This window comes from Leptosomus discolor, chromosome 1, assembly GCF_034619465.1.
Source record: "Leptosomus discolor isolate bLepDis1 chromosome 1, bLepDis1.hap2, whole genome shotgun sequence".
NCBI classification, from domain to species: domain Eukaryota; kingdom Metazoa; phylum Chordata; class Aves; order Leptosomiformes; family Leptosomidae; genus Leptosomus; species Leptosomus discolor.
Window position 1 is genome coordinate 215406499 of NC_141391.1, and position 21621 is coordinate 215428119.

Here is a 21621-nt window from a genome sequence, read left to right on the forward strand (position 1 = left end):
GGCTTGGTTTTATTTGGAACAGTTAATAAGCAGTTGGTTCCTATGTTAGCCACACATCAAACCTAGTCTGTGTTCCGTGGTTAAACAGTGTCAGCCCAGAGAGGAAAAGTAATTTGATGTTCTCTTAGCATGTGGAACATACTGTATTTATCTAATTGTGTATTCAGTTTAGGTTTCATTTCGGGCTGCGGTGGGCGTTTGAATCATCACTGTCCGTAGTTTGATCCTATTTGCCAGATTTTGGGAAGTCTTGCATCCAACTTGAAGGAATGTATGTAAGCCCTGAATAGAAATGCTAGGAATAGGTAGTTCAACCAAATCCTTTTCCTGGATAAACTGCTTTTAAAGTAATATTCCTAAAAACCTTTGCTTCATTCCAGGAACAAAGGGGAAAATACAACAATGGGGAGGGATCATCTTAACTTTCATTCTCTGGCTTTGTAGATTGAATTTGTGAAGGCTGTAATGCTTCTCCCTTAGTGTGTTTTGCAGCCTTGGCTTTAATATTAAAATTCACTGTTCTCTCTTCTGCAGTATTTGATTCTGAAACTTGAAAGACCTGCCATAGTCCAGAGTATCACATTTGGCAAATATGAGAAAACCCATGTCTGCAATTTAAAGAAGTTTAAAGTCTTTGGTGGGATGAATGAGGAAAACATGACAGATCTCTTATCCAGGTAAGATGTGATTTCATCAGCTATGGTAATCATAAAGGCTGGACCAAAATGCTCTTCCCCTTCGCTCCCAAGCAGACACGTGGCTAACAGTGTAATAGAGCTGTGGTTGTGATCCTGCAATTATCTGCCCTTGTGTTTATGGTCAGGTCAGAGGGCAGCAACCCCAACACTCGCTCCAGGAAGCCTTCCTTATTCTGCTCTGACCACAGAGGACTTGTGGTGAGCAAACTCTTGGAGATTTGGAAGAGCTGAGAGCAGGGTGCAACGTTGCTGGATTGCAGTTCCTTTCTTCTGCGTGCTTGAGGCACAAGAGAAATGATTCCCCAGGTCTGGGTAACTTAAAGTAGCTTTTAAAAGCCCGAGTAACCTCCCTATGTCAAGAACCACGTTGCAGCTGTAAGGATCTGAACTAGTCAGCTGCTCTCCCTTTCTTCAAATGGGTAAATAAATCAAATAAGCAAATGGAAAAGCTGTGATTCCCTTTGTTTGGTTTGATTTGGTAGTTGTACTGATCGGGACTAAAGAGCGAGCCTTTTAGCTATTGGAGCTATCCAGAGCTTCCGAGTAGTTGCTAATGGAAATTTGCAAGGGCCTTTTAAGGAGTCTTCTGTTTCAGAAAGGGAAATTATGTTTAAATATCTAGGAGTATAAGAGAAATGAAGAGCAAGAACTAGTCTATTTTTGGAGGCCTACAGAAGGAAAGTCCACCTCCGGGGAATGTATGGGTGTACCTCATCTGCAGTCAGGCAGAATAGCCATGGAGAACCACAGGCAGTTCTTTGTTGCAGGTGTCCTTGAAGACCGTATAGAAACTCCCACAACCCTTCCCACTCTTCTGCCCTCTTTAGATAGGCCAGTCTTGCAATTTGACTTTATTGCTGCTAGAATTACAGGGGAAGAGGTCTTAGTAGCAGAGTAATTATTAATATCTAATGTCATTTCACTTGTACTGAAGTTTAATAAAAATCCTTGGTTTTGGGACCTGTACTTGCATCTTCAGTTGAAATGGACGTAAATTTTTTTTCATAAATTATACTAAGTTTTGTAAAGTAATGCCCATAAACGGATCACAAAGCACTGTGGCAGTGTGGTAATTCTGAGAGCTGGTCCATCTCCCTCTTGAAAACGGAGGAGTGCGGTTCAGGCAGATCGCTTGCTGAAGTCACAGGGTCACAGGCACAGCCGAGCAGCTTTGATCCGATGTCAGTTCCCTCCGGAAACCACCAGCCAGTGCTGCCTCCCAGGGAGATACAAGATGGTGGATAGCAGTCCAGGCGTGGGTCCAGCATGCGTACTTATGGTTCCTAGTAATATGAAACAAGCTTCGCATTTCAGGCATGACCTAGATTGCGTTTATTAGCTAGTCCTAAAATACAAGGTAAGATTTAGTAACCTTATTTATTTTTTCCCACAGTGGCTTAAAGAATGATTATAACAAAGAAACATTCACCTTGAAGCATAAAATTGATGAACAGATGTTCCCCTGTCGATTCATTAAGATAGGTAAATGCATTTTTTCAGCATTCTGAGTAGAAAATAATCTCTTCTTATACTTGTGCCAGTCTTGGCACTTGTGACTTCATTGTACTCAGGCAAAGTATCCGCAATAGCTGTTCCATTTCATGATCTTTTAGGCTGGTTAGATTGGAACACAGTGAAGTCCTGTTACTAAGAAATAATAGCTTCATAATTTAAATCCTGGGGAATGAAAACGAAATACAGTAATTTTCAGAAATACAGTTGCTGAGTCAACTAATTGCTGGAGAAGCTGCTTACTGTCCTACTATAAATTGCTATATAGAGCTTTAAAAAAATAATTAAGCTAAATACTGTTAAAAGTTTCAGCATTGACAACCCTAGAGTCTGAAAAAGTTTGAAGTCTTTTGTTCTCAAACACACTCGCAACACATAGAGCAACAGCAGAAGCCTTCCCTGTTCTCTTCCTGCTATTCTAATCGTTATGTCTCATCTCTGGCTAAAGATGACATCCAGGGGCGAAGAAGAGTTGTGCCCTGTGGTGTCTAGTCTTGTTTTTCTGGTGAAGCTTGCTGAAAGGGGTGCTAACAAAGGCCGGTTACTGTGACTTGTGGTGGGAGCAGGTGAGGATCTCTCTTTCCTACTTCGTGCAGGCCAGAGAGAACAAGTGCCTTGCAGTGCCCATCAGTGATACTGGTTGGATTTAATCCTGGAATTTAGAGCCTCTCAGCTTTTCGTAGCCCAGTAAATTTACCTTCCCTGCCCTCTCTCCTGAGATAGTAAAAGATTTACTGGTTTTCAACTAACTGTTTTAAGGTTAAAAATGAGGAGGTAGTTGCTGAAAAATAAGATAAGATCTTGTTGACTAATTTAGATGAATTTAAGGAGTGTTTTGAAGTGTTGGGTAATTCCTTTGCCAAGACTGGGGTGATAGTGGCTGTGTAGGGATTCCCCTCAGAGCCCTTTTCTCTCCTGTCTTAGGCACAGCTTTCTGAATCTCCTGTCACGTTTGCCCGAGGAATCGAAAGCTTCAGGCTGGGATTCAAGCAATCGTTTGTGTGCCGTGAACGGTGGTATTTCCCCTTCTTCGAGAAGGGGAGAAATGGGTTGTTCACTGGGTTTGTTTTTGGCTACTTCTTTTGGAAGCGTCTGTGACACTTGCCTCTAGGAAACCTCAAGAGGAGCAGAGGAATAGTTAAAAGAGTTAAAGGTTGACTACATCAGGAAAGCTGAATTGATTTTTTTATTATTATTTTTTTATTTTTTTTATATGTACTTTGAAGCTTCTGCATTAGGTTTTTGGGAAATGCTATCCTTCAGTGGCTAGAAACCAGCAAGTAGTGGCTGGAGGGCTAAAGGAGTGAATGGAAAGATTGCTAGCTACTTCTGGATGTGTAAATTGTATTCCAGCAAAACGTGTTCAGATGTTATGAAGAGTAGCAGTTAAGTTGAAACTTGTTAGGAGAGTGAAAGACTGATTAATTTCTACTACCAGGATTTTTTTCCCTGACGTAACGTGAGTAGTATTAATAATTATGTGGCTCATTTTGTTGGGATGGGTTCCTCATGTAGCAGTAAGCATTTGGTGTTATATACATAAATATTAGATTTGTATTTTGACTGTCACTTGCTCACTAGTTACAGTTTGAGATGAGTTTTCCTTTTGAGCTGTATCTATAGCCTTTTGTTTCTTCAAGCTATCTATGAAGAAATTGCTTTGCTAGGACAGAAATTAAAATGATCTTTTCACCAAAACCTCTAGTTGATGGCTAGGATCGTTTTGTTTATGAAGTTGTGAGAGTGGTTTTTTTCCTGTGAAACAACTGCAAAATGATGTTACGAAATTCTGTTATTTTTCAGATTCACAGCTTGAATATGTTTTCGGTTTGTTAAAATTTCCAAGCTGCTAGCCAAAGTAACTCAAAATTCGAAATACCGTGCTGTGTTCCTTGTAAGGCTGCCAGTAAACATGAGGCCAAAATCTGCCCTTTTGGACTCTTAGAGACTGACACCGCAGAAGTTCCTGCTGTCAGTGAGGCTTGCGTGTTTGGGGAAGGCATTGGTTAGTTCGGCAGCGACTTGCATCAGGCATTTGCTTTATAATTCTGCAAGTAAGCGTCCTGCCCCATCCACTACTGTTAATAACACAGCAGTGAGATTTCTATGGGGGGACAGGGCAGGAGGAACATGACATAGGTAGATCTGTGAGAGGGGAAAATACTTCCTACAACTTCCATTGCTCACGTGTTAGAGGAAGTTTCAGGCTCATAGGAAGCAGAAAAAATAACTTCTCTCTCCTTTTTGTCAAGGAAAGACTTGCACTTTTCTTAGTTTAATTAGTTCAGCTTTGGTTCCTTAGCGCTGAAGTGCCCGGTTGTGCAGACTTTTGACCTACTTGACAAGTAATTTTTACATTTCACATAGCACCTCGTTAAAGAACTTGGGAGGGGGAAGAAGATATTTATCCGGACAAAATACCGAAGAATAATCTTTTTAATGTCTGCACGCTTGGTTTCTGGCTGTTTTTGTGGTTACTCCAAGCAGAGATTTTTCTTTGCACTGTGTCCTTGAAAGCAGAAGGTGTTGTAAAGATTGATTGCTGTGAAAGAGCTTGAAGAAATGCTGGGTGTAATTCTCATGCCAGTTTTCTACGAGCATGGGAGTTACTAACTGGGCTTCAAGATTTTTTTAAGCCTTGGTGTAACAGAAACAAGCAATACTTTCTTCATGGACGTTTCCTGCATTTTTACAGATGTATGCTGCTTGTGTGTCTACTGCCTGTAGATGAGGGACACAGAAATTAGCTTGAGAGAAGTATTTGGAATTATTGTGCTGTGCTTAATGCCTCTGCTACTGTCCTCTCCAGTGTACAGAGTTGCAGTCCTTGCCTAAACATAGCTTCCGATCATTGAGAAATATCCCCCCAAATCATTCTTGTGTAGGTGAAGAACTGTTTAAGTGACCTAAATACCTTCTGCTTCTGTTAAAGGGATATTGATTTTTTCATTATTATTATTTTTTTTTTCCTCTGCTGGGCACCTTTCACTGTGGAGTGACAGTTCAACCGCTCTGAGCAGTTGTATGTGTTTCAGGATGGATTGCTGTGGTACATGCAGCGAAAAAACACACTGAGGTGGCTTTATGGTAAGAAGGGGAGGAATACTGTAGCTTTAGGCTTCAGGTTCAGCACCTTTAATCATAGTGTATTTCCACCTCAAAGGTGAGTGTGGAGGGGGAAATAAGCAACATAGCAAAGAGTGGATAGCATGAGGCCTCTGCGGGTGAACTGCAGGACAGGGTATTCACTGGTGCTTAGAGGGGGACAGCTCTCAGCTGTTGCAGAGGCTTTGGTAGGTTTGTGTCTCCCTAGTGCGAGGTGTGAAATCTGAAGGGGAGGAAAAAGGCAACCCGGCCGTTGGGAGACAGGAGAGAAGAAATGGAGTTGCCCCCAGGATCCTAGACTGCTGTTCCCTCCAAACGTTGCGCGAAAGTAAAAATGCGGTTTGTGCGTCACACGGACAAGTAATGCTTGTCGCTGTTTGTGCGACTGTTGGGGCTTCCTGGCTGCACTCAGTGTCTCCTTCCTCCAGGTGTAAGTTTAGATTGTGGCTGCTCTAAAAGGAGATCTGGCTGAAGAGCTCAGCCCACCTATGGAGGCCTCAAAAAGGAGGGCAGGGGAAAGGATGAGAGGTGTCTTTCATGTAGCCTGGGAGCCAGGGAAGAGGTTAAAAAATGGGGAGATGATCTTGTGGGACGCTTGATCTTTCCTAACAGGAATAGAAATAGCATCAATGTTTTCTCTGCCTGTGCAGCACTGGGGGAAGCATTTACTTTGCATTCCCTGTGCAACTTAACATCTGTGCTTTCCTTAAAGAGATGATAGCACCATGAAAATCTTGATGTTAAAATCACCATTTCTGGTGTTTTGTTTCTTCTTGTAAACAAGACTATTCAAAGCTCTGAGTTAACTGGGGGGGGAGGGAGAGGAAGCGTTAGCAAGTTGATGGCTTTGCATATTTTGTGTGATAGCTACCCAGGGTTCTTGTGCACATCCCGATAGTCTTTTCTGCTGTAGTTGGCCAGCAAGATAAGAAAGTGAATTGTTAAATTTTTCTTGGAGAAGTTCGTGTAAGTTCTGAGAAGAACTGCTGAAAACAAATAGATGTGGATACCTCAGCATTTTTTTCTGGAATGAGGTGAGAAGGTGGTAATGCTTGGGTTTGGTTTTTCACCCAGTGAACTCAGCGTTATGAAACTGGGCTCACGTTCACCATCAGGAAATTTATGATCTCGGTCCATTTGAGGTGGTCTGTGGTTTGGTTCAGTGTTTCCGTGCAATAAGCTGATGGATAAACTTTGATTCTTTAGAGCTGACCAGATACCAAATTTAACTTCAGTTTGGTCTTGGTTGGTGTGTTCAGGGCTGAAGACAGATCAAAGGCGTTACCCTTAACATGCTGTGTTTTCTCAGCCCACCGCATTAATAGGTGGGATATCTGAGATGAAACTTCTCTGTCTGCTTGGATTTAAAAGTAGTAATGTTTTGTGGTATTAAGGTACAATATTGGCAAGACTCGTCTTGTGCAGAGGACAAAACTAAGCAAGAAAGAAGTTTCTCGGGCAGAGTGTATGCAATGTGGACGGAAGGCAGGTGACTCTTGGTTTTTCTGACCAGTTCACTTCTCTCCTGTCTCCACAAACATGCACCTACTAGGAACGGCTCTGAAAGCATCTCGCTTTATATGCTCAACAATCAAGTAGAAATAAACTGTTTGAACAGGATGATTTGGGAGTTCCAACATGTAAAGTACCTACTTACGGATATTAAAATCAGTTAAGAATCACGTATTCGAAGTCTCTTTGGATCTTTTCTAAACATCTCTTCTCTTGATGACTGTTCCCAGCAGTTGTCATGAGTGTTTAGCAGTAGGTTTGTAGAAACACCCTTTAAAATTTAGAAAATCATGTGTTTGAACATATGCTTTGTGCCTGAATACATTGCAGAAAATGATAGATCTAGCTTGTTTGAAGTGTAAATACTTAAGAACCTTTAACAACTCAGGAACAACTTTAAGACGAATTTTGTTTTTTATTTCCTCAAGGAGCAAGTCAGAAAACCCTTAGTTCAACAAGTTAATCTCAGTGGTATTTCATAGTGGTTTAAAAGACAACAAGCAATTTCTTTGTGGCAAAAGTAGTTTCTGTGGAAGGGAGGAAGTAGTGGACTCCGTGCTGTTGCTGGTAACTACTCATTCATCTCTGATACTATCTTTTCCTGTTTATCAGTTATGGTCATATAAAAAGGAAACAAAAGTCTTTGAAATGAAACCACTTGATTTCACGGCAGTTTTAAGGAGTCAGAGTTCACACAAGTTTTCTGCGAGCTGGAGTTGCTTCAAAAAACAGAACCAAGTCTTAACCTGTAGATTAATCAATAGATCAGTGCAAGACCATAGATGTTAACACAGAGTGGTAGAGAAGCCTTAGGTGAGAGGCTGCAGTGTGTTTCACGGGTCATTTAATACTTTAAGTATGTTTGTTCCAATACGCAGATAAAACAGTATTAGCCACAGAGCTGCACAGATTTAAGCTTTTAAAAAAAAATAAAAATCCAGTTTTAAATTGGAAACTGACAGTTTTCCCTCCCTCCCTCCTCCATAACTTGCAGACGTTACTAATTTTGTAAAATTTAAAATACCCAAAGCTTCTTGTCTTCACCATTAGGGAAAATAATTATTGCTGACAAATGTGGAAATAAATGTACGATGAGGAGCAAATACTGTCGCTAGTATGCTCGTGGTTCCCATCCATGTCAAAGCTTGTTGCCTCTTTGAGCTGTTTGAAATGATAGTATTTTTGCTCTTTTGCTTAAAGCAAGCTTCTGCTTTGTAATGATCTGCTGCGTTCATGTTGCTTGGCACAGGTTGCTTTAAATGACAACTTTAACATGACGTATTTGGTAGTTTTCCTAAGCTTACTTAAACAAACTAGAACTTACGACAAATCAGAAATTCTGAATTTTGTGTAACCTTTAAAAGCGTTCTGTTGAAATAGCACTATGTATAGCCTGATGAGCTTAATGCAGTGGTGGTTTGATGTTTATGCATCCTTTTTCTCCTTTTTTCTTCTCCAGTTCCACTCTTATCCTGGGGACCTAGCTTCAATTTTAGTATCTGGTATGTTGAACTTAATGGCATTGATGATCCAGATGTGGTCCAACCGTGCCTCAACTGGTACAGCAAGGTAGGCCTGCATTTTAGATGCCTGTTTGTTTGAAGATTCGTAGTCTCAGAATCTTGTGAAACTTCTCTTACTGGAATTACGTGACCTTTTCGTTCCTTGAACATCAGCTATTAAAACAACAAACACGCATAGTTAAAACTCAAACCACATGGCTGACTTTGACTCTCAGTGAATCTATTTGAATTGTATCTGCTTTTTCTCTTTGAAATAAAAAAAACCAACAGAACACCCCAAACCCACCAAACCCCTCCCCCCCGCAACCTACCAAAAAAGCCCTGCTAGGTAGACGTCACAAGGAAAATATAAAAGAAAGGAATGCTGAGTCAAAGGGGACAAGATGAGTAAAGTAGTATTTGTATTGGAAGGGAAATGAATCTTAACAAAACCAGATTCCATTTCTCCCTCTTCTTGCCTTTTGATTAGTCATTCTTTTGCCATACCAGTCCTTCCGTAGAGCGATATGTGAGCCCAGAGCCTTTTGGGTTACATGTGCAGCTTTTGTTACAGGGTATAAAAATGGGTTTGTTTTAAAGAGAATCCATGTTGGTGTCTTCCCTGTTGCAGCTCCTTGCACTTCTGGTGTTTCCCTCTTGCTGTCTTTTTGCTGAATACTCTGGAGCAGAAGGGAGCTGATACCGCTGGACTGTGAGAGGAGATGATTGATGCCATTGGTCACTTTGATAGACAGAAAGTTCAAAGGGCTCTAAACATTATTTGTATAAACTGTATTTAATTGAGTACAACAGATGCTTCTCCTGTGGGAAGGAAGTGCACACTGACGACCAGATTTCATTTTGTTGCTGCTTTTTACGTGTAGATCTTCTGGAACAATTAATGAAATTCATATTGTGTCGTAGGGAAGACATCCTTCCCAGCTGAATAAGACTGAGCAGTGGAGCAGCATGTCTCTGCTTCCAAACTTAAAAGGGGGTAAAAACTGTGTGTGGCAGTACCGAGACTGCCTTACCAGTTTACGGTGCTACCAGTATGGTGAAGAAACCGTGTGGCCGTGTTGGCTGGCTCATACGTGTTTATACCAACATCACGAGCCGTGGAAGTTGTCTGTAGCCACTCTATGATTAAAATGGTGTTATAGTCTTTAGTCTGCTGATTACTGATGTCCTGTTCTGAAAAGCCCCCTTGACAGAGGCTGCTGATGGTTTTCTGTGCTTCTTTCTGCTGCCTCGGCACATGCTGGTGTCTCTTGGCATTTTTGACCAGTTGCTGCAACCAGGAAGCTCTGATTTGTATTATTTTTGGTCAGGAGCCATCTGACAATGTCGTCAGCATCTGTTTTGTTCCATCTTATCCCATGAAATCAACACTTTTCATGGTCAGCATGTATGTAGTGACAGCTTCTTCAAGGGGTGCCAGCATTGTTCTTCTAAAGCTTAGAGCCCTAAAGCAGCAAGGCAGAGACTTAGTCATGATTATTTGGGCTCTACTAGGGTCGGTTGTCAAGTTTTTAGTGATGAGTGCATGTCTCACTGATGTGCTTCTCTCTCACAGTCCTGAGAGGCCACTGTTGGCAGATCCACGTAGGAGGATATGTGTTGACCCATATTTAGGGAAAGGCAGAAAGGTTGACCTGTTTCTTCCAGTTGTTCGAGACGGTGTGAATATTTCAGCACATGTTCTTGGAAGTCTCAAAGGCTTTGAAATCTAATAATTCTTTACTGCCTGAGACCTCAGATGAGAAGAAGGTTCTACACGAGGTTACCCATCCTTTTTGTTGCATGTGCTTTGACCAACGAAACCTCCCTTTTCTGAAGGGAGTGGAGTTGGGGGTGACAGACAAGGACTCAAAGCAGCAAGCAAGCTTCTCAGTTCCCTCCCTACTGCTTTCTCCTTGCTGTCCAGCTCAGCCTGCTGCCTCCTGAAAGCCTTACCACTTGGCTTTTTCTGAAGAGTGGGTGTACTTTAGCAGCTAAGAAGTGGCAGTTTATCAATGGCTATCGGTTTTGGTAGTGAACACTGAAGTATTTTTAATTCTGCTAGTGTATTTGATGGTGTTAATATCTTAGTCTCATGCTCTTGTTATGCTTTTAGCCATAGGAATTATTTACAGCTGCAGATCAAAGCGATTATTTGGGTTGTCATCTCTTTAAACCTGTATGACAGCATTTAAAAAGGAGCCTTTTATAGACTACTTACACACCTTTTTGCATAAAAAAGTTTTTACATTTAACTTTTGAAGTACTACTATGGTGTCGCTTAAATACAACTTTAATATTGCATCGAGTGGCCAACCTGCATCCAACAGTCATTTTGTGTTTTATAAGCCAAGCCTTATCAGTCATGAGAGGCTCCATGGAAATACTCCAAGTCTGAATTTTGTCTAATGACTGAACTAGAGGAGCTGAAATTGCAGAAGCTGGTTATTACTGGTGTGCAGCTATCCTTTTGCTTGCTGTTCCTTTGAGCAACAAAGAATCTGATGTGGTTTTGGCCTTGACTGATGTAAGTGAACATTTGCTTAAAGACAGTGTCTTCAGTATCTCTTAGAAAGAAAAAAAAAAAAAAAGTGTGGGTGTTTTTTTTCTCTTTTCCTTCCCAGTTGTGCTGTAAAACTCTGTTTTAGCTTTACTATTCCTTTGCCACAGTCTTGCATTTTTACCGGTACATGTCCTTGGCCTTTTTCATGTGGGCTGGGAACTGATTTTCTAAAAATGCATAGTTCTGGTTATTTGCAGCTGTGAAATACTGATGGATTAAGAACTAAAAATATAGCACATGGCCGTGTTTCTTTTTAACTGCTTCAGTTTATGAGATTCTTGCTACAGAGCCATTACTTCGAGAGCACTAATTTTTGTTGAATGTTGGTGTTAGTTCCAGGTTTTCGGAAAGATTCTATTCATTTAAATACCATAAACTTCACTCTTAGGGCTGCTGTCCATTTAGGAGTAAAATCTTTTGTCTGTAATTTGATCAGTCTTATAGATGCTTAAAGTTACATTTGCTTTTTACCGCGGTAGATGTGTGTTAAAGATGGAGATTGAGGTGGGTTTTTTTTTTCTTTAATGCCTTAGAATTTAGGTTTAAAGGGTCTATTTAAGATAAGTGGTTTTGCTACTTATCAACTTAAAAATCTGTGTTACTTCTGCGTATTGTTAGCAGCTTTGAAAACTCAGGGGATGATTTGGTTGGTTAACAGCACAAGCTGTAGCTCTTACGCAGAGTTTACTATTCCCTCACACTTCTGTGCCTGGATGCTTGACCCAGCGCGGGTTTCTCTAGCCTTTCTTACCCCTTCCCACGGCTGAGTGGGAAACGGGCAGCTTTGGCTCATCTGAGGTATGAAAGCAGGGGTTCTGCTTCAGGATACCTGGGAATATTTTGAAGGTGGACCTTTGGCGTGCCCGTAAATCCTTGCTGCCATTGACCCGAAACCCTCGCGAGCCCGCAGGCTTTGGGGTCAGCCCTGCCTTTCCGTTGCAGGAGCAGTGGTCATTGCAAGTATTCCTGTTCTCGTGGGTGGGTTTTTTTTTTTTTCTCTTCTGCTTCTAGAAAAGCTGTGACCTACTTACTCTTCTAAATTATTTTGTTATATAAGAGTCATACAATCAAATTATGTAACGCTGATAGCGAAGGCTTTTTCCTGCTCTGTACTTCGTGTAGGCCTCGAACAGCAGGGCCAAGCAGATGGGGGGGAAATAATGGTCACTCCGGAGATCTGGGACACTGTGCGCTCTCTTCTTGTAGGCTTATTAAATTGGATGATACCAAGTTGTGTAATTTCTATACTGTTGGGAAGTAAATGCCTGCACAGTTTGTAATGTCTTTCATACGGCATTCCTCTGTAAGCTTGTGAGCAGTTCATGTGCAGTGTGTGTAAGAGGTCTTGCTTCTGTCTCCAGGCAGGTTCACAGGTAGCTCCCAGCAGTGCTGGTAAAAGAAAAATCTACATGTCTCATAGGTTTTCTTGTGTTCCAGTAGTACCGTGAACAGGAAGCCATTCGCCTTTGCCTAAAGCATTTTCGTCAGCACAACTACACGGAAGCTTTTGAGTCGCTGCAGAAGAAAACCAAGATTGCTCTGGAGCACCCTATGTTGACAGATCTGCATGACAAACTGGTGTTGAAGGGAGACTTCGATGCTTGTGAAGAACTGATAGAAAAAGCTGTGAATGGTAAGAGAATCAGAGGGGTCTGGTATATTAATTTAAAAAAAAAAAAGCACTGAAATGTTACTGGTTTGAATGTCAGTGTACTTATTAGTAGCTTCATCATAACTGCTATTAATTTTTTGCTTGGAAACTTTCAGCTTAGAAACACGCTATTCTAAGTTCCAGAATGGGGGAGATGTACTTTCTCTTGATAGAATGGGATACAAAAAGAGTTGGGCTCTTGCACTGAAGTGTCTCCCAAGGCCTACGCGGTGGGTTTGGATCACAGTCTGATAAAACAGAGGTACTCATGGCTGTGGGCGTAGTGCTTTTTGACTATGTGCAGTCACTCTTTATGGGACACTTGTATTGGCCTAAGAAGAGAACCTTGTGTCTGATATCGGTAGAGTTAGGGCCTTAGTGGACCAATTTCGTGGATGTCTGGCATCAGGGATGTTTTTTCTAATTCTAGGCTAATCGGTCATTTTGTAATAGCTTTGGGATTGAGTCCGTCAGTGTGGTTTTACCACTAAGATGGGGAGTGGTTCTTGGGATATGATAGAAATGACAGCTTTAAAATCAAGGTTTGTCTTCCATGAAAATCCACCGTTTTTTTGTGAAAAAGCTGTTCAGCTAAGCACAATGTTAGGTAGCTTATTGCAACAGGTCGTCGAAAACTGCGGTAAATGGCTTTCTACAGGTTTTGGCTCAAGTTTTGTCGACTGTACGGCTGGAACAGCTGAGCACTGCCTGCGCAGAGCTCCCTGAGCAGCTACAAGCGTTGAGACTGAGAACTGCCAGCGTTCATCCTCGCCCTCCTGAGTGTTGCCTGCCCTCCTGAGACAGTGTGGTGTTGTTGGCTGGGAGGAGAGCGTGAACAGCTTCCTGCAATGCAGGGGCATTTTGCAACTGGCAGCTTCCTCCGGAATCTTAAGGGCAAAGGAGGGTTGCAGGATGAAAAAGCAGCAGGGAGCTGTGGCTGGCTGTTACTGTTTTTGCAGCATTTCTTGAAGACACGAGTGCCTGGGGGGGAGCTGATGAGCCCAGCAATATGAGGCAGGATCTGGTGAGAGCCAGAGGAGCGCTATATGCTGCTGCTGCTGATTCTATCAGTGCATCGGTCTGCTGCCTTGCCTGTGGCTTAATCTCATCAGTGCCTAGAGGCCGTCCTCTTTCCAATTCCTTGCAGGCTGTAGTAGAAACTGTTTCTTGCATGGAATTTCCCTAGGAGTCTAGAACGTGCTGAAAAAGTTCCCTCGAAAATGGACGACTTCTTGTCTTGGGCAGTAATGAAGTGAATGTTTGTGGCCTCATTTTTTGAGCTGTTACGTGTTAATTTATTTTACTACTTAGTATTTAACATGCTGCATTTATTCTGTCCAGCAGGTTTTGCCTATGACTTGAGCTGAGGTAGTGTTTGTGTTTCCCGTTGTATGTTGAGAATGGGATTGCTGTCTGCAGTGCTCAGCTCTTCCAGGTGTGGAAGTACTGGCAAAGGACTTGCCTGGTAGAAAACTGTAGGTCTTGTCTTGTACTGTCTGACAAACCGACACTTTCTTCTTGTCAGATTTGATGTGAATAATCCCGTTTCCCTGGTTCTTGTAATGATGTCCCTTTTTGGAGGCTGAAGAACTCAGCGTCACTTCAGCAAACTAGAGAAATACGCTGTAGCTTTTTATCAATCCTTCTATTTTTTTGTTCCAGCAAGTACAGAAGCAAGTATTTCTAGTAACAGACTGTGGATGACTTTGCAGGAGATCCTTTAAGTAGTATCATTAAGTTTTGTCACTGCTTCTGAGGGACAGAATAACGTGTGTTGAGATGTTTATATTGCTTCCTTCTAATTTGACACCTGGCTAGCTGAAGTTGAGTGTCGGTGTACGCATCTCCCATTGCTCCGTGGCTCATCCTTAATGATTTTGCTTGTCTTTGAATACATTAACCTTCCTTCCCCCATCCTTCTGCAATTCTTTATGCTGTCTTCAGCTTTTGTACCCATTTAAAGCTCTGTCGCGTCCTGGCACCCTTCGGAGAGAAGTGCTATCTATCCCGAGACACTGAGGCTGTATCCCATATTTGCTTTAAGCTGACACAACTGCAGGTTTTCACTAACTGGGTCATCTCTGCCCTTACTCAGGACAGTGTGTCCCCTGGCCCCTCGCTTGCTGGCACTAATGCTTGTGCTGCCACATGGCAAACCAGGTCAGGGAGCTGATCAGGCTACGGTGGGGGAGAGGGTAGGACAAACCTCTTCTGATAGCCACAAAAGGCCCTGAAACTGCAGCTGGAATAGTTTGTCCGGAGTTGTACCAGATGACAATCAAGATGTTGAATGTAGCTGGTATTTTACAGCAGGATCCTTCCTTTTATGGTAGGATGGGAATAGAGGTTTTCAGCCTTCAACACGTTCTCCTATGGTATTGCTACCATCTGCTCCCTGTGGTCCTCCACAGTTACCTGTCCTTACTCGGTTCTGCATCTCCCTCAAGCTCCCCTGTTTGGAAGAGGCTCATTAGCACCCAGGATTTTACTTTCTTAGCAGCTTTGTTCTGAAGTTTCCATAGCTTGCTGCTTGGTCTCGAAGGTGTGGGTGTTCTTACGACTGAGCTCCTCTTTGATGTGTTGTTTTCCCAAACAAAAGCAGATTAACTTTAGTCCTTTGTATGATCCATGTAGTGTAGTTGAAGTGTAGAGTTAATTGAGATATACAGGTCCTTAAATTATCCCTGAAATCGTTCAAAGAGCGAACTGTTCTGTAACAGCCTGGACATGAATATGTGAACTTCTGACCTCTTGCTGATGCGAGAGATCGTCGCCTTAAAGGAGCGAACAGAAGCGCAGTGAGGTTGACAGAGACGCTGCGCACTCAGTTCAGACGAAAATGTCTCCTGTAGAGGCTGATATTTGCAGTGGTAGGTATTTAAGAAGTGAAACGCGGTGCATCTCTCGCAGGCTATTTCCATAGGCTTAGTCATGTAGAAAAAGAGTAGGTGGTCAAGAATTAGTGCTAGCAGAGCTAACTCTTGTTCTTTTGCATTGCTAATGATGAACGCTGTCTTCCACCTCACATCACCAGATGATTTCTTTTGAGAGCTCGGTGGCAGGCAGCCATACTTTTCCCGCAGATTCTTTTAACTTGTGCATTACACTTAGAAAACGGGCAAATGGAAACTCTGGCAGCTGCCTGACTTCCTCTCAAAAATAAAAGGTTCCCTAAATCTCAGCTGCTTCACAGGCTTGGTTCAAATGCTTCACATTTGGATTCATTCCTATAGCTTTCAGACGGCCTATATTATTGAAGAAAAAAATCTGCTTAATATTCCTACAGAGAGTATGCGGAGTGCAAATTACTTGGTTGAACTGTTTGCAGCTACTGTAGACATAGAAAGCTGCCTGAAATGGGTTGAAGATCTGCTAGATTCGTATTAGTATTCCGGGGACCAAGATGTTCCTTCTGGCAGTTCTTGTGTCGGTATGTGATACGTGTTTATCTGTTGACAAGTCGGCCCCATATGACAAACAAGAAGTTGAGATGCACAGCCTGCAGGCTCGAATGTCTCCCCGAACTGGGGATGCACGGGAACAGCTGTGTTCTCCTGGACGCTCTAGGCAGACACGTGTACCTGAATTTTACCATCAAATATGGTTGGATTCAGTTTTGGGAAAGTATGGACGCTGGCTTGCTGCTCTGTGGTGCTGGGATGCACGGAGGGGAGAGGCTTGCTAGGGAACCAAAGCCTATGGTAAGTAGATGGTAGGGTTTGTGTGGAAGAAATATCTTGTAGGGATTTGAAAGCAAACCTTGTTTCATTTTGGATACGAAGAACGTGCCAGAGAATATTACAGCTTTGAGGCTGGAAGAAAATTTGTGCGTTTCCTTGTTGCTCCCACATCTCGAGGAAATTGTCGAGTAATGGCTGGAATCTTACCTGGTCGCACCTTTCTCTGCTTCAGCTTTTTTTTTTTTTTTAGAAGGATTTTTGTGACTACAAAAACCTCAGTCTGTTTAGGTGTTTGGAGTATTTTTCTTTGTTTCAAGAAAAATCTTAAAAAACCCAGACCCCAGCACCCAGAAATTATGGGCTAAATGCCACTCTGAAGTCTTTTCAGCCATTGGCAGTGAAGTGAATAGATTTTAGTAATCGTGTCTGGAGATGTGTGTTGTCTAAAAAAGAAACTTAAGTCAACTTGTACTTGTTCCTGATTGGCTTCAGCAAGTTAAATATTTTTGTCCACAATGTTTGTCCTGATCCTTTCTAGGTAACCTGTAATTGGCTCCCGAAATAAAGGCTTCGGTTATCAGCGAGGCAGAATTTACTAAGCTTTAACCACTGTGAACTTCATGCTGTTACATCCGAAATGCGTCACAACTTGCTGCAAAGTGCTTGAAAATAGTACAAAATAAAAGTGCTAGTTTTGGCCGTAACTTTAGAGAGTAAACATGGACATTGAAATGAGAGGCCCCCGGAACGAAGGAAAACACTTCCTTTAAAAACTTGCACTTAACGCTTCTTTTTTTCTACAGGATTCTTGATATTTGTTTTAAACTACTGATTCATTGGAAACAGCTGACAAACCTGAGCAGGCCTAGATCTGATCTTGAGCATCTCACAGAAGCTTTGGAGACCTCTTGGTCAGCAGTGCTATCCTGGCAAGAAACATAAGGAGTGCACTAGAATAGGTCTGGCATCGGGTACAGAATCTGCCTAGAAATCCTCCTTTTTTCTCTCTGGTGGTGTCAGACAGGTGGTGATTCAGCTTCCAAAACAAGCTGCTGCTGGTTTGCAGTGCAAGTAGAATGAGTGTGGAACTGCTCCCAGCAGAAAGAAACATTTCTGGGAAGCAAGCTGGAGTATTTCCAAACCAATGTCCCATGGAAGACAAGAAGCGTTATTAAAAGAGGCTGAAGGCACAGTAGGGGAGAAGTGTCATATCTTGACAAGTGCAGCCTGTGGGTGTTGAGCATGGGAGAGAGGTTAAATCACCCTTTCAGATCGTATGTGGTGTAATTCATCCTCTTGAGCTATTTATGTCCAATTATCTATTGGCTGCCATAGGGATAAATATCTAATGATAACCAAAAGGCTGGATTTCTGTCTAGATTTGTGGCTAGAAAAATCTGCCTGAGTCAGTATGGGATTTCTTACAGCGCATGCATTTGTTCTGTTGAAGGTTGGCTTTTCTGAATCAGAATTCATGAAATCTCAAGCTTAAAGCCTCTCGCGTCTTGTCCCAACTTTATAAATGCTGAAGAAGTGGGAGCTGGGAACTCTGCTCTTAAACCCAAAATAAACCACTTTTCTACATAGGTTGAACAAACTTTTGGTTTTCCTCAATTACCTAACGGTAGGAGAGCGCTGATGTTTTTGGCTCCAAGACAGGAGAAAGTAAAATCTGCCTGCTTTCACAGAGTATTTAATTTGAAAAACTTGCAGAGCTGAGTTTAAGAAAGTTGAAAGCAGTTTTGTATTTTAAGACCCAATTCAGCACCTTTCAGGAGCTCGAGCGCCCTTATTTTCCTATTAGGTGATCTCTAAATAGAGTATTCATCTTCTCCCAGGAAGTATTGCTGGCTTGGATTTTAATTAAAATCTGGATTTCAGTCACGACAAACTACAGGATGCCAGGAGACGCTTTAAAATATTCTCCAAACGTTGTGTCGTGCTTAACAAAGATTTTTACCTTTTTGTAAACAAATAGGGATGTGTGCAGTAAGGATTATTCTCTTCTGTCTGCGTGCCTACCGAGGGATTTTTCTATAAATAAACGGAGGCATTCATAATCTGTTAAATTCTTACCTCAAAGTCACAATTACCGGCGTTGGAAGACCTAATAAGTATTAGATCCAACGGAGTAATTCTATTTTTTTTTTTCTGCTAGGGTATGTAGAAATGTTTCCTGAGCAATTTGGGCAGGTAACATTCTACCAGAGAGCATGGCTGTTGGGTATTACGTGATTAAGGACCCCTGAATGCATCCGACGTCTGAGCGGTGCGTGTGCAACGTACTGTTCCAACGCGAAACCGTGTAAATCTGCCATTCAAGTCCTCAGTCTTGCCGGTGGTAGTTATCCCTGTGCTTGTGGTGTAAACTGGGTGTCCGACCTCCCTTTTTTTTTTGGGGGGTAATGCATAAATACGGAACAAATGTTTGTCACGAGGAGCTTGTGTCTTGAGATGGTGGCATGAGGGGTGGGTTATGGCCAGGCGAGCAGTGGCCAAGAGGCTGGCCGTTAGCAGTTGTGCCTGCAGAAGGAAACGTGGGTTTTTTTAGAGGAGACAGGTTCTCCAAACGCTTGCTAAGCCCTTCCCGGACTGAAGAGCAGTCCCAGAGAACGTGGGTGTTATGAATCTCCTTGTCAAAAAAATGAACGTTTGTGTGATAGACTGGTGGCATGGAACCAGAATTATGAACTGACCTCTCGGCTTGAAGAGGTGGCGCGCGGTAGGTGTACAGAGGGAGAGAGGAAGGCACAAGGGGAGCTTGGATAGAGTGCTGGAGTTAGTGCTTCTTACAGAAATGCTGCAGTTGGCATATCTGGCCAGTGAACTAATGTGTCTTCTGTTTCTCTTCTTGCTTAACTCTCTGAAGAGAATGTAAGCTATTATTTCGTTTTTCATCCAGTACTTGGTTGTCCCATATCGTAGCATTTAAACAATCTGTTTTTCTTCCCTTTTCTTCTTAGATGAAGCTCCAGAGATGCTGCTTGACCTAGTTTTAACTTCACATGTACTAAAATGGTTGAATTTTAGATGCACTAGCAACTTTTTCTTTTGCTTAAATAAGGGGGAGGGATTCTGTTCTTAATTAAATTCACCACACTGGAGGTTTGTACATTTGGCATGACCTGGCAGGCAAACTGGGTAATTCTTGATTGATCTAGTAACAAGTATTCTTTGTATTTTAGTGCTTACACATTTAGTTCATTAACAAGTTTGCCAAACTAACTGGCGTATATGTATAGAATTTACTTAAAATGAAGGCTTTGGAGTAGCATACTGGATTGAGTTAGGCTGAGGTTACCTGCATTAAAAGTGATTTTGCTATAATGGAAGCATGAATGCTTCATACAGCAACATTTTTGTTTTGCAGATGGCTTATTCAATCAGTATATCAGTCAGCAAGAATACAAACCTCGCTGGGGGCAGATCATCCCCAAAAGCACCAAAGGTAAGGACATTTCTTAAGAAATAACTCACGTACTGCCAGTTCTATCTTGTTCCTTTGAGGATATTGAGCAAGAAAATGATGCAAGAAAGCCTCCTCTAGGACAGTTGTTTTAGGGAATGGTTTTGTCTATGAAAAATTTGGATTTTTCAGCAAAGTCAATAAAATGCAGCCTGGTTTCTGATTGAGTAAGGAACACTAGCTGTAATGTCAAGGACAGCTAATCAGTTCAGGAACGAATCTTAGAGTATAGGTTAAGCACGAGAGCACTTACCTGTATGACTGGATTTAACATCTGGAGTCAACTTAAATGCACAGCAAAGAGTGGCAAATGAGTACGTTATCTTAACAGGGAGTACTTTAATTTTGAGATGCATCTTTTGAAGCCTTGGTCTGTTATACAGTAAATCTAAACTGCAGAATTGTTTCCATTGCTTTCTGCCTCAAGAGGAGTCTTGTAGCAGCAGCCTTGACTACAAAGTACAAAAATCACTGTCATACAGCAAACGTAGGAGTCGAGGTGGCAATTGCCGAACGTGGAGCACCGCACCCAAACCTCTTGGGAAGGGTTATCCATGAATACAGGCAGATTTCTCTTCCAGCAGAGTGCGGGTTATCTTTCTAACACTGCTTCCCATAGATGACACCTGTCCTGAAAGCTTAAGATAGGTGATGTGGTTGGAAAGCTGCTTTAATTGGACAGTTGGAATTCCCTTCTATGTGAGAGTAAGTAGTTGGTGCAAAGCTAGCTATGCTCTACCTATACCATTACCTCTTTGCTTCCATCCCATGGGTACCTTGCCCTGTCATGGGAGTATCTGTTCTCACTGCTCAGCCTTCAGGCAGCTCTCGGGTGGGGAGAGACGGAAGGGGAGCAAAAGGTTGTCTGCGTCCTCGCCGCTGGAGAGCTGCAAAGATAGCTCAGCCCTTGTTTGTGCGGACCTGTGTGCTTCAGGAACTCTCAAGCTCCTTTCCAAGGCTCTCAGAATTACATTAGAGTGTTGTATTCACTTCAGCTACCTGTGCTATCAGTCACCAGATAATTCAATATACAACTCCGTACGGTTTTATAATGCACGGGAGGCTACTACCTGGAAAAACTGTTGTGCTAATATTTACGGAATGGTGAGTTACTAAGTCACTCTGCTTCTGTGTAGTATTTAGGCCGTATGTGAGATTGTATCTTTCTTTGGTTTAAAAATCTCGTAACAGAAGACTCTCCCCTCCCTCTTTTTTTAAAGGTGATGGGGAAGACAGCCGACCAGGGATGAGAGGTGGCCATCAGATGGTTATAGACGTTCAGACAGGTGAGTAGTTGTTAAATTTCTTCAGTAACTTAACTATTTAATGAGGTATTTTTCATATAAATGTGTAAATGTGTTTTTCTTCGGAGTCTGTCTTAACTTCAAGTTTTGAGAAAAAAAATGCACTTTCTAATAGTTGGATTAAATACCTTGCTTCCTCTCTGGAACTATACTCCCAACTGCCTTCCCCATCCTCCTCCTTCCCTGTTAGTTCTCTGTTATGCTGAGTCCTTGTGTTGTCTTAACTAAGAAACCAAGAACGATTGTTTTTAATTTTTTGGCCCTCCTACCCTCTTTGAGGAGCTTAAACAAGAAAAGAAAAATTAGGGGTGATAGTTTCCCTTATCTGCTACATACCAAGTAGTTTTTGGATTAGTGCTCAAGCAATAGATCTGATGTGTTGAAACATTCCTTGTGTTTTGGTTGGAGCAGCTTCTAATTTCCACAGAGTGCCAGAAACCCCTGTTAAATATAATTTGTTAGGCATTTTTTTACAAAAACGTTTTCTATAGAAGTTTAAAGGATGGTTTGGCCTCTGTTTCAAAGAGCCTGCAGAGAGAAAAAAGGGGGGGAAGGGTGATTGTCGGTCTCCATAATTTTCTCTATCTTTGTTTTGCTTTTATTTAATCCGATTTCTGTGGTGTGCCAT

At 42.1% G+C, this 21621-nt stretch overlaps 1 protein-coding gene across 1 annotated transcript in view; it reads left to right on the forward strand.

Moving 5' to 3' along the window:
* Window positions 1-601: 601 nt before the first annotated feature.
* MKLN1 (muskelin 1) overlaps window positions 602-21621 on the forward strand; it is a 77522-nt gene continuing 56502 nt past the window's right edge. Inside the window, exons 1-6 of the mRNA XM_086481026.1 lie at window positions 602-677; window positions 2092-2180; window positions 8287-8396; window positions 12333-12525; window positions 19594-19671; window positions 20910-20975. Of these exons, the coding sequence (XP_086337152.1) occupies window positions 643-677; window positions 2092-2180; window positions 8287-8396; window positions 12333-12525; window positions 19594-19671; window positions 20910-20975 (571 nt within the window). The 5' untranslated portion in view covers window positions 602-642. The remainder of the gene's footprint in view (window positions 678-2091; window positions 2181-8286; window positions 8397-12332; window positions 12526-19593; window positions 19672-20909; window positions 20976-21621) is intronic.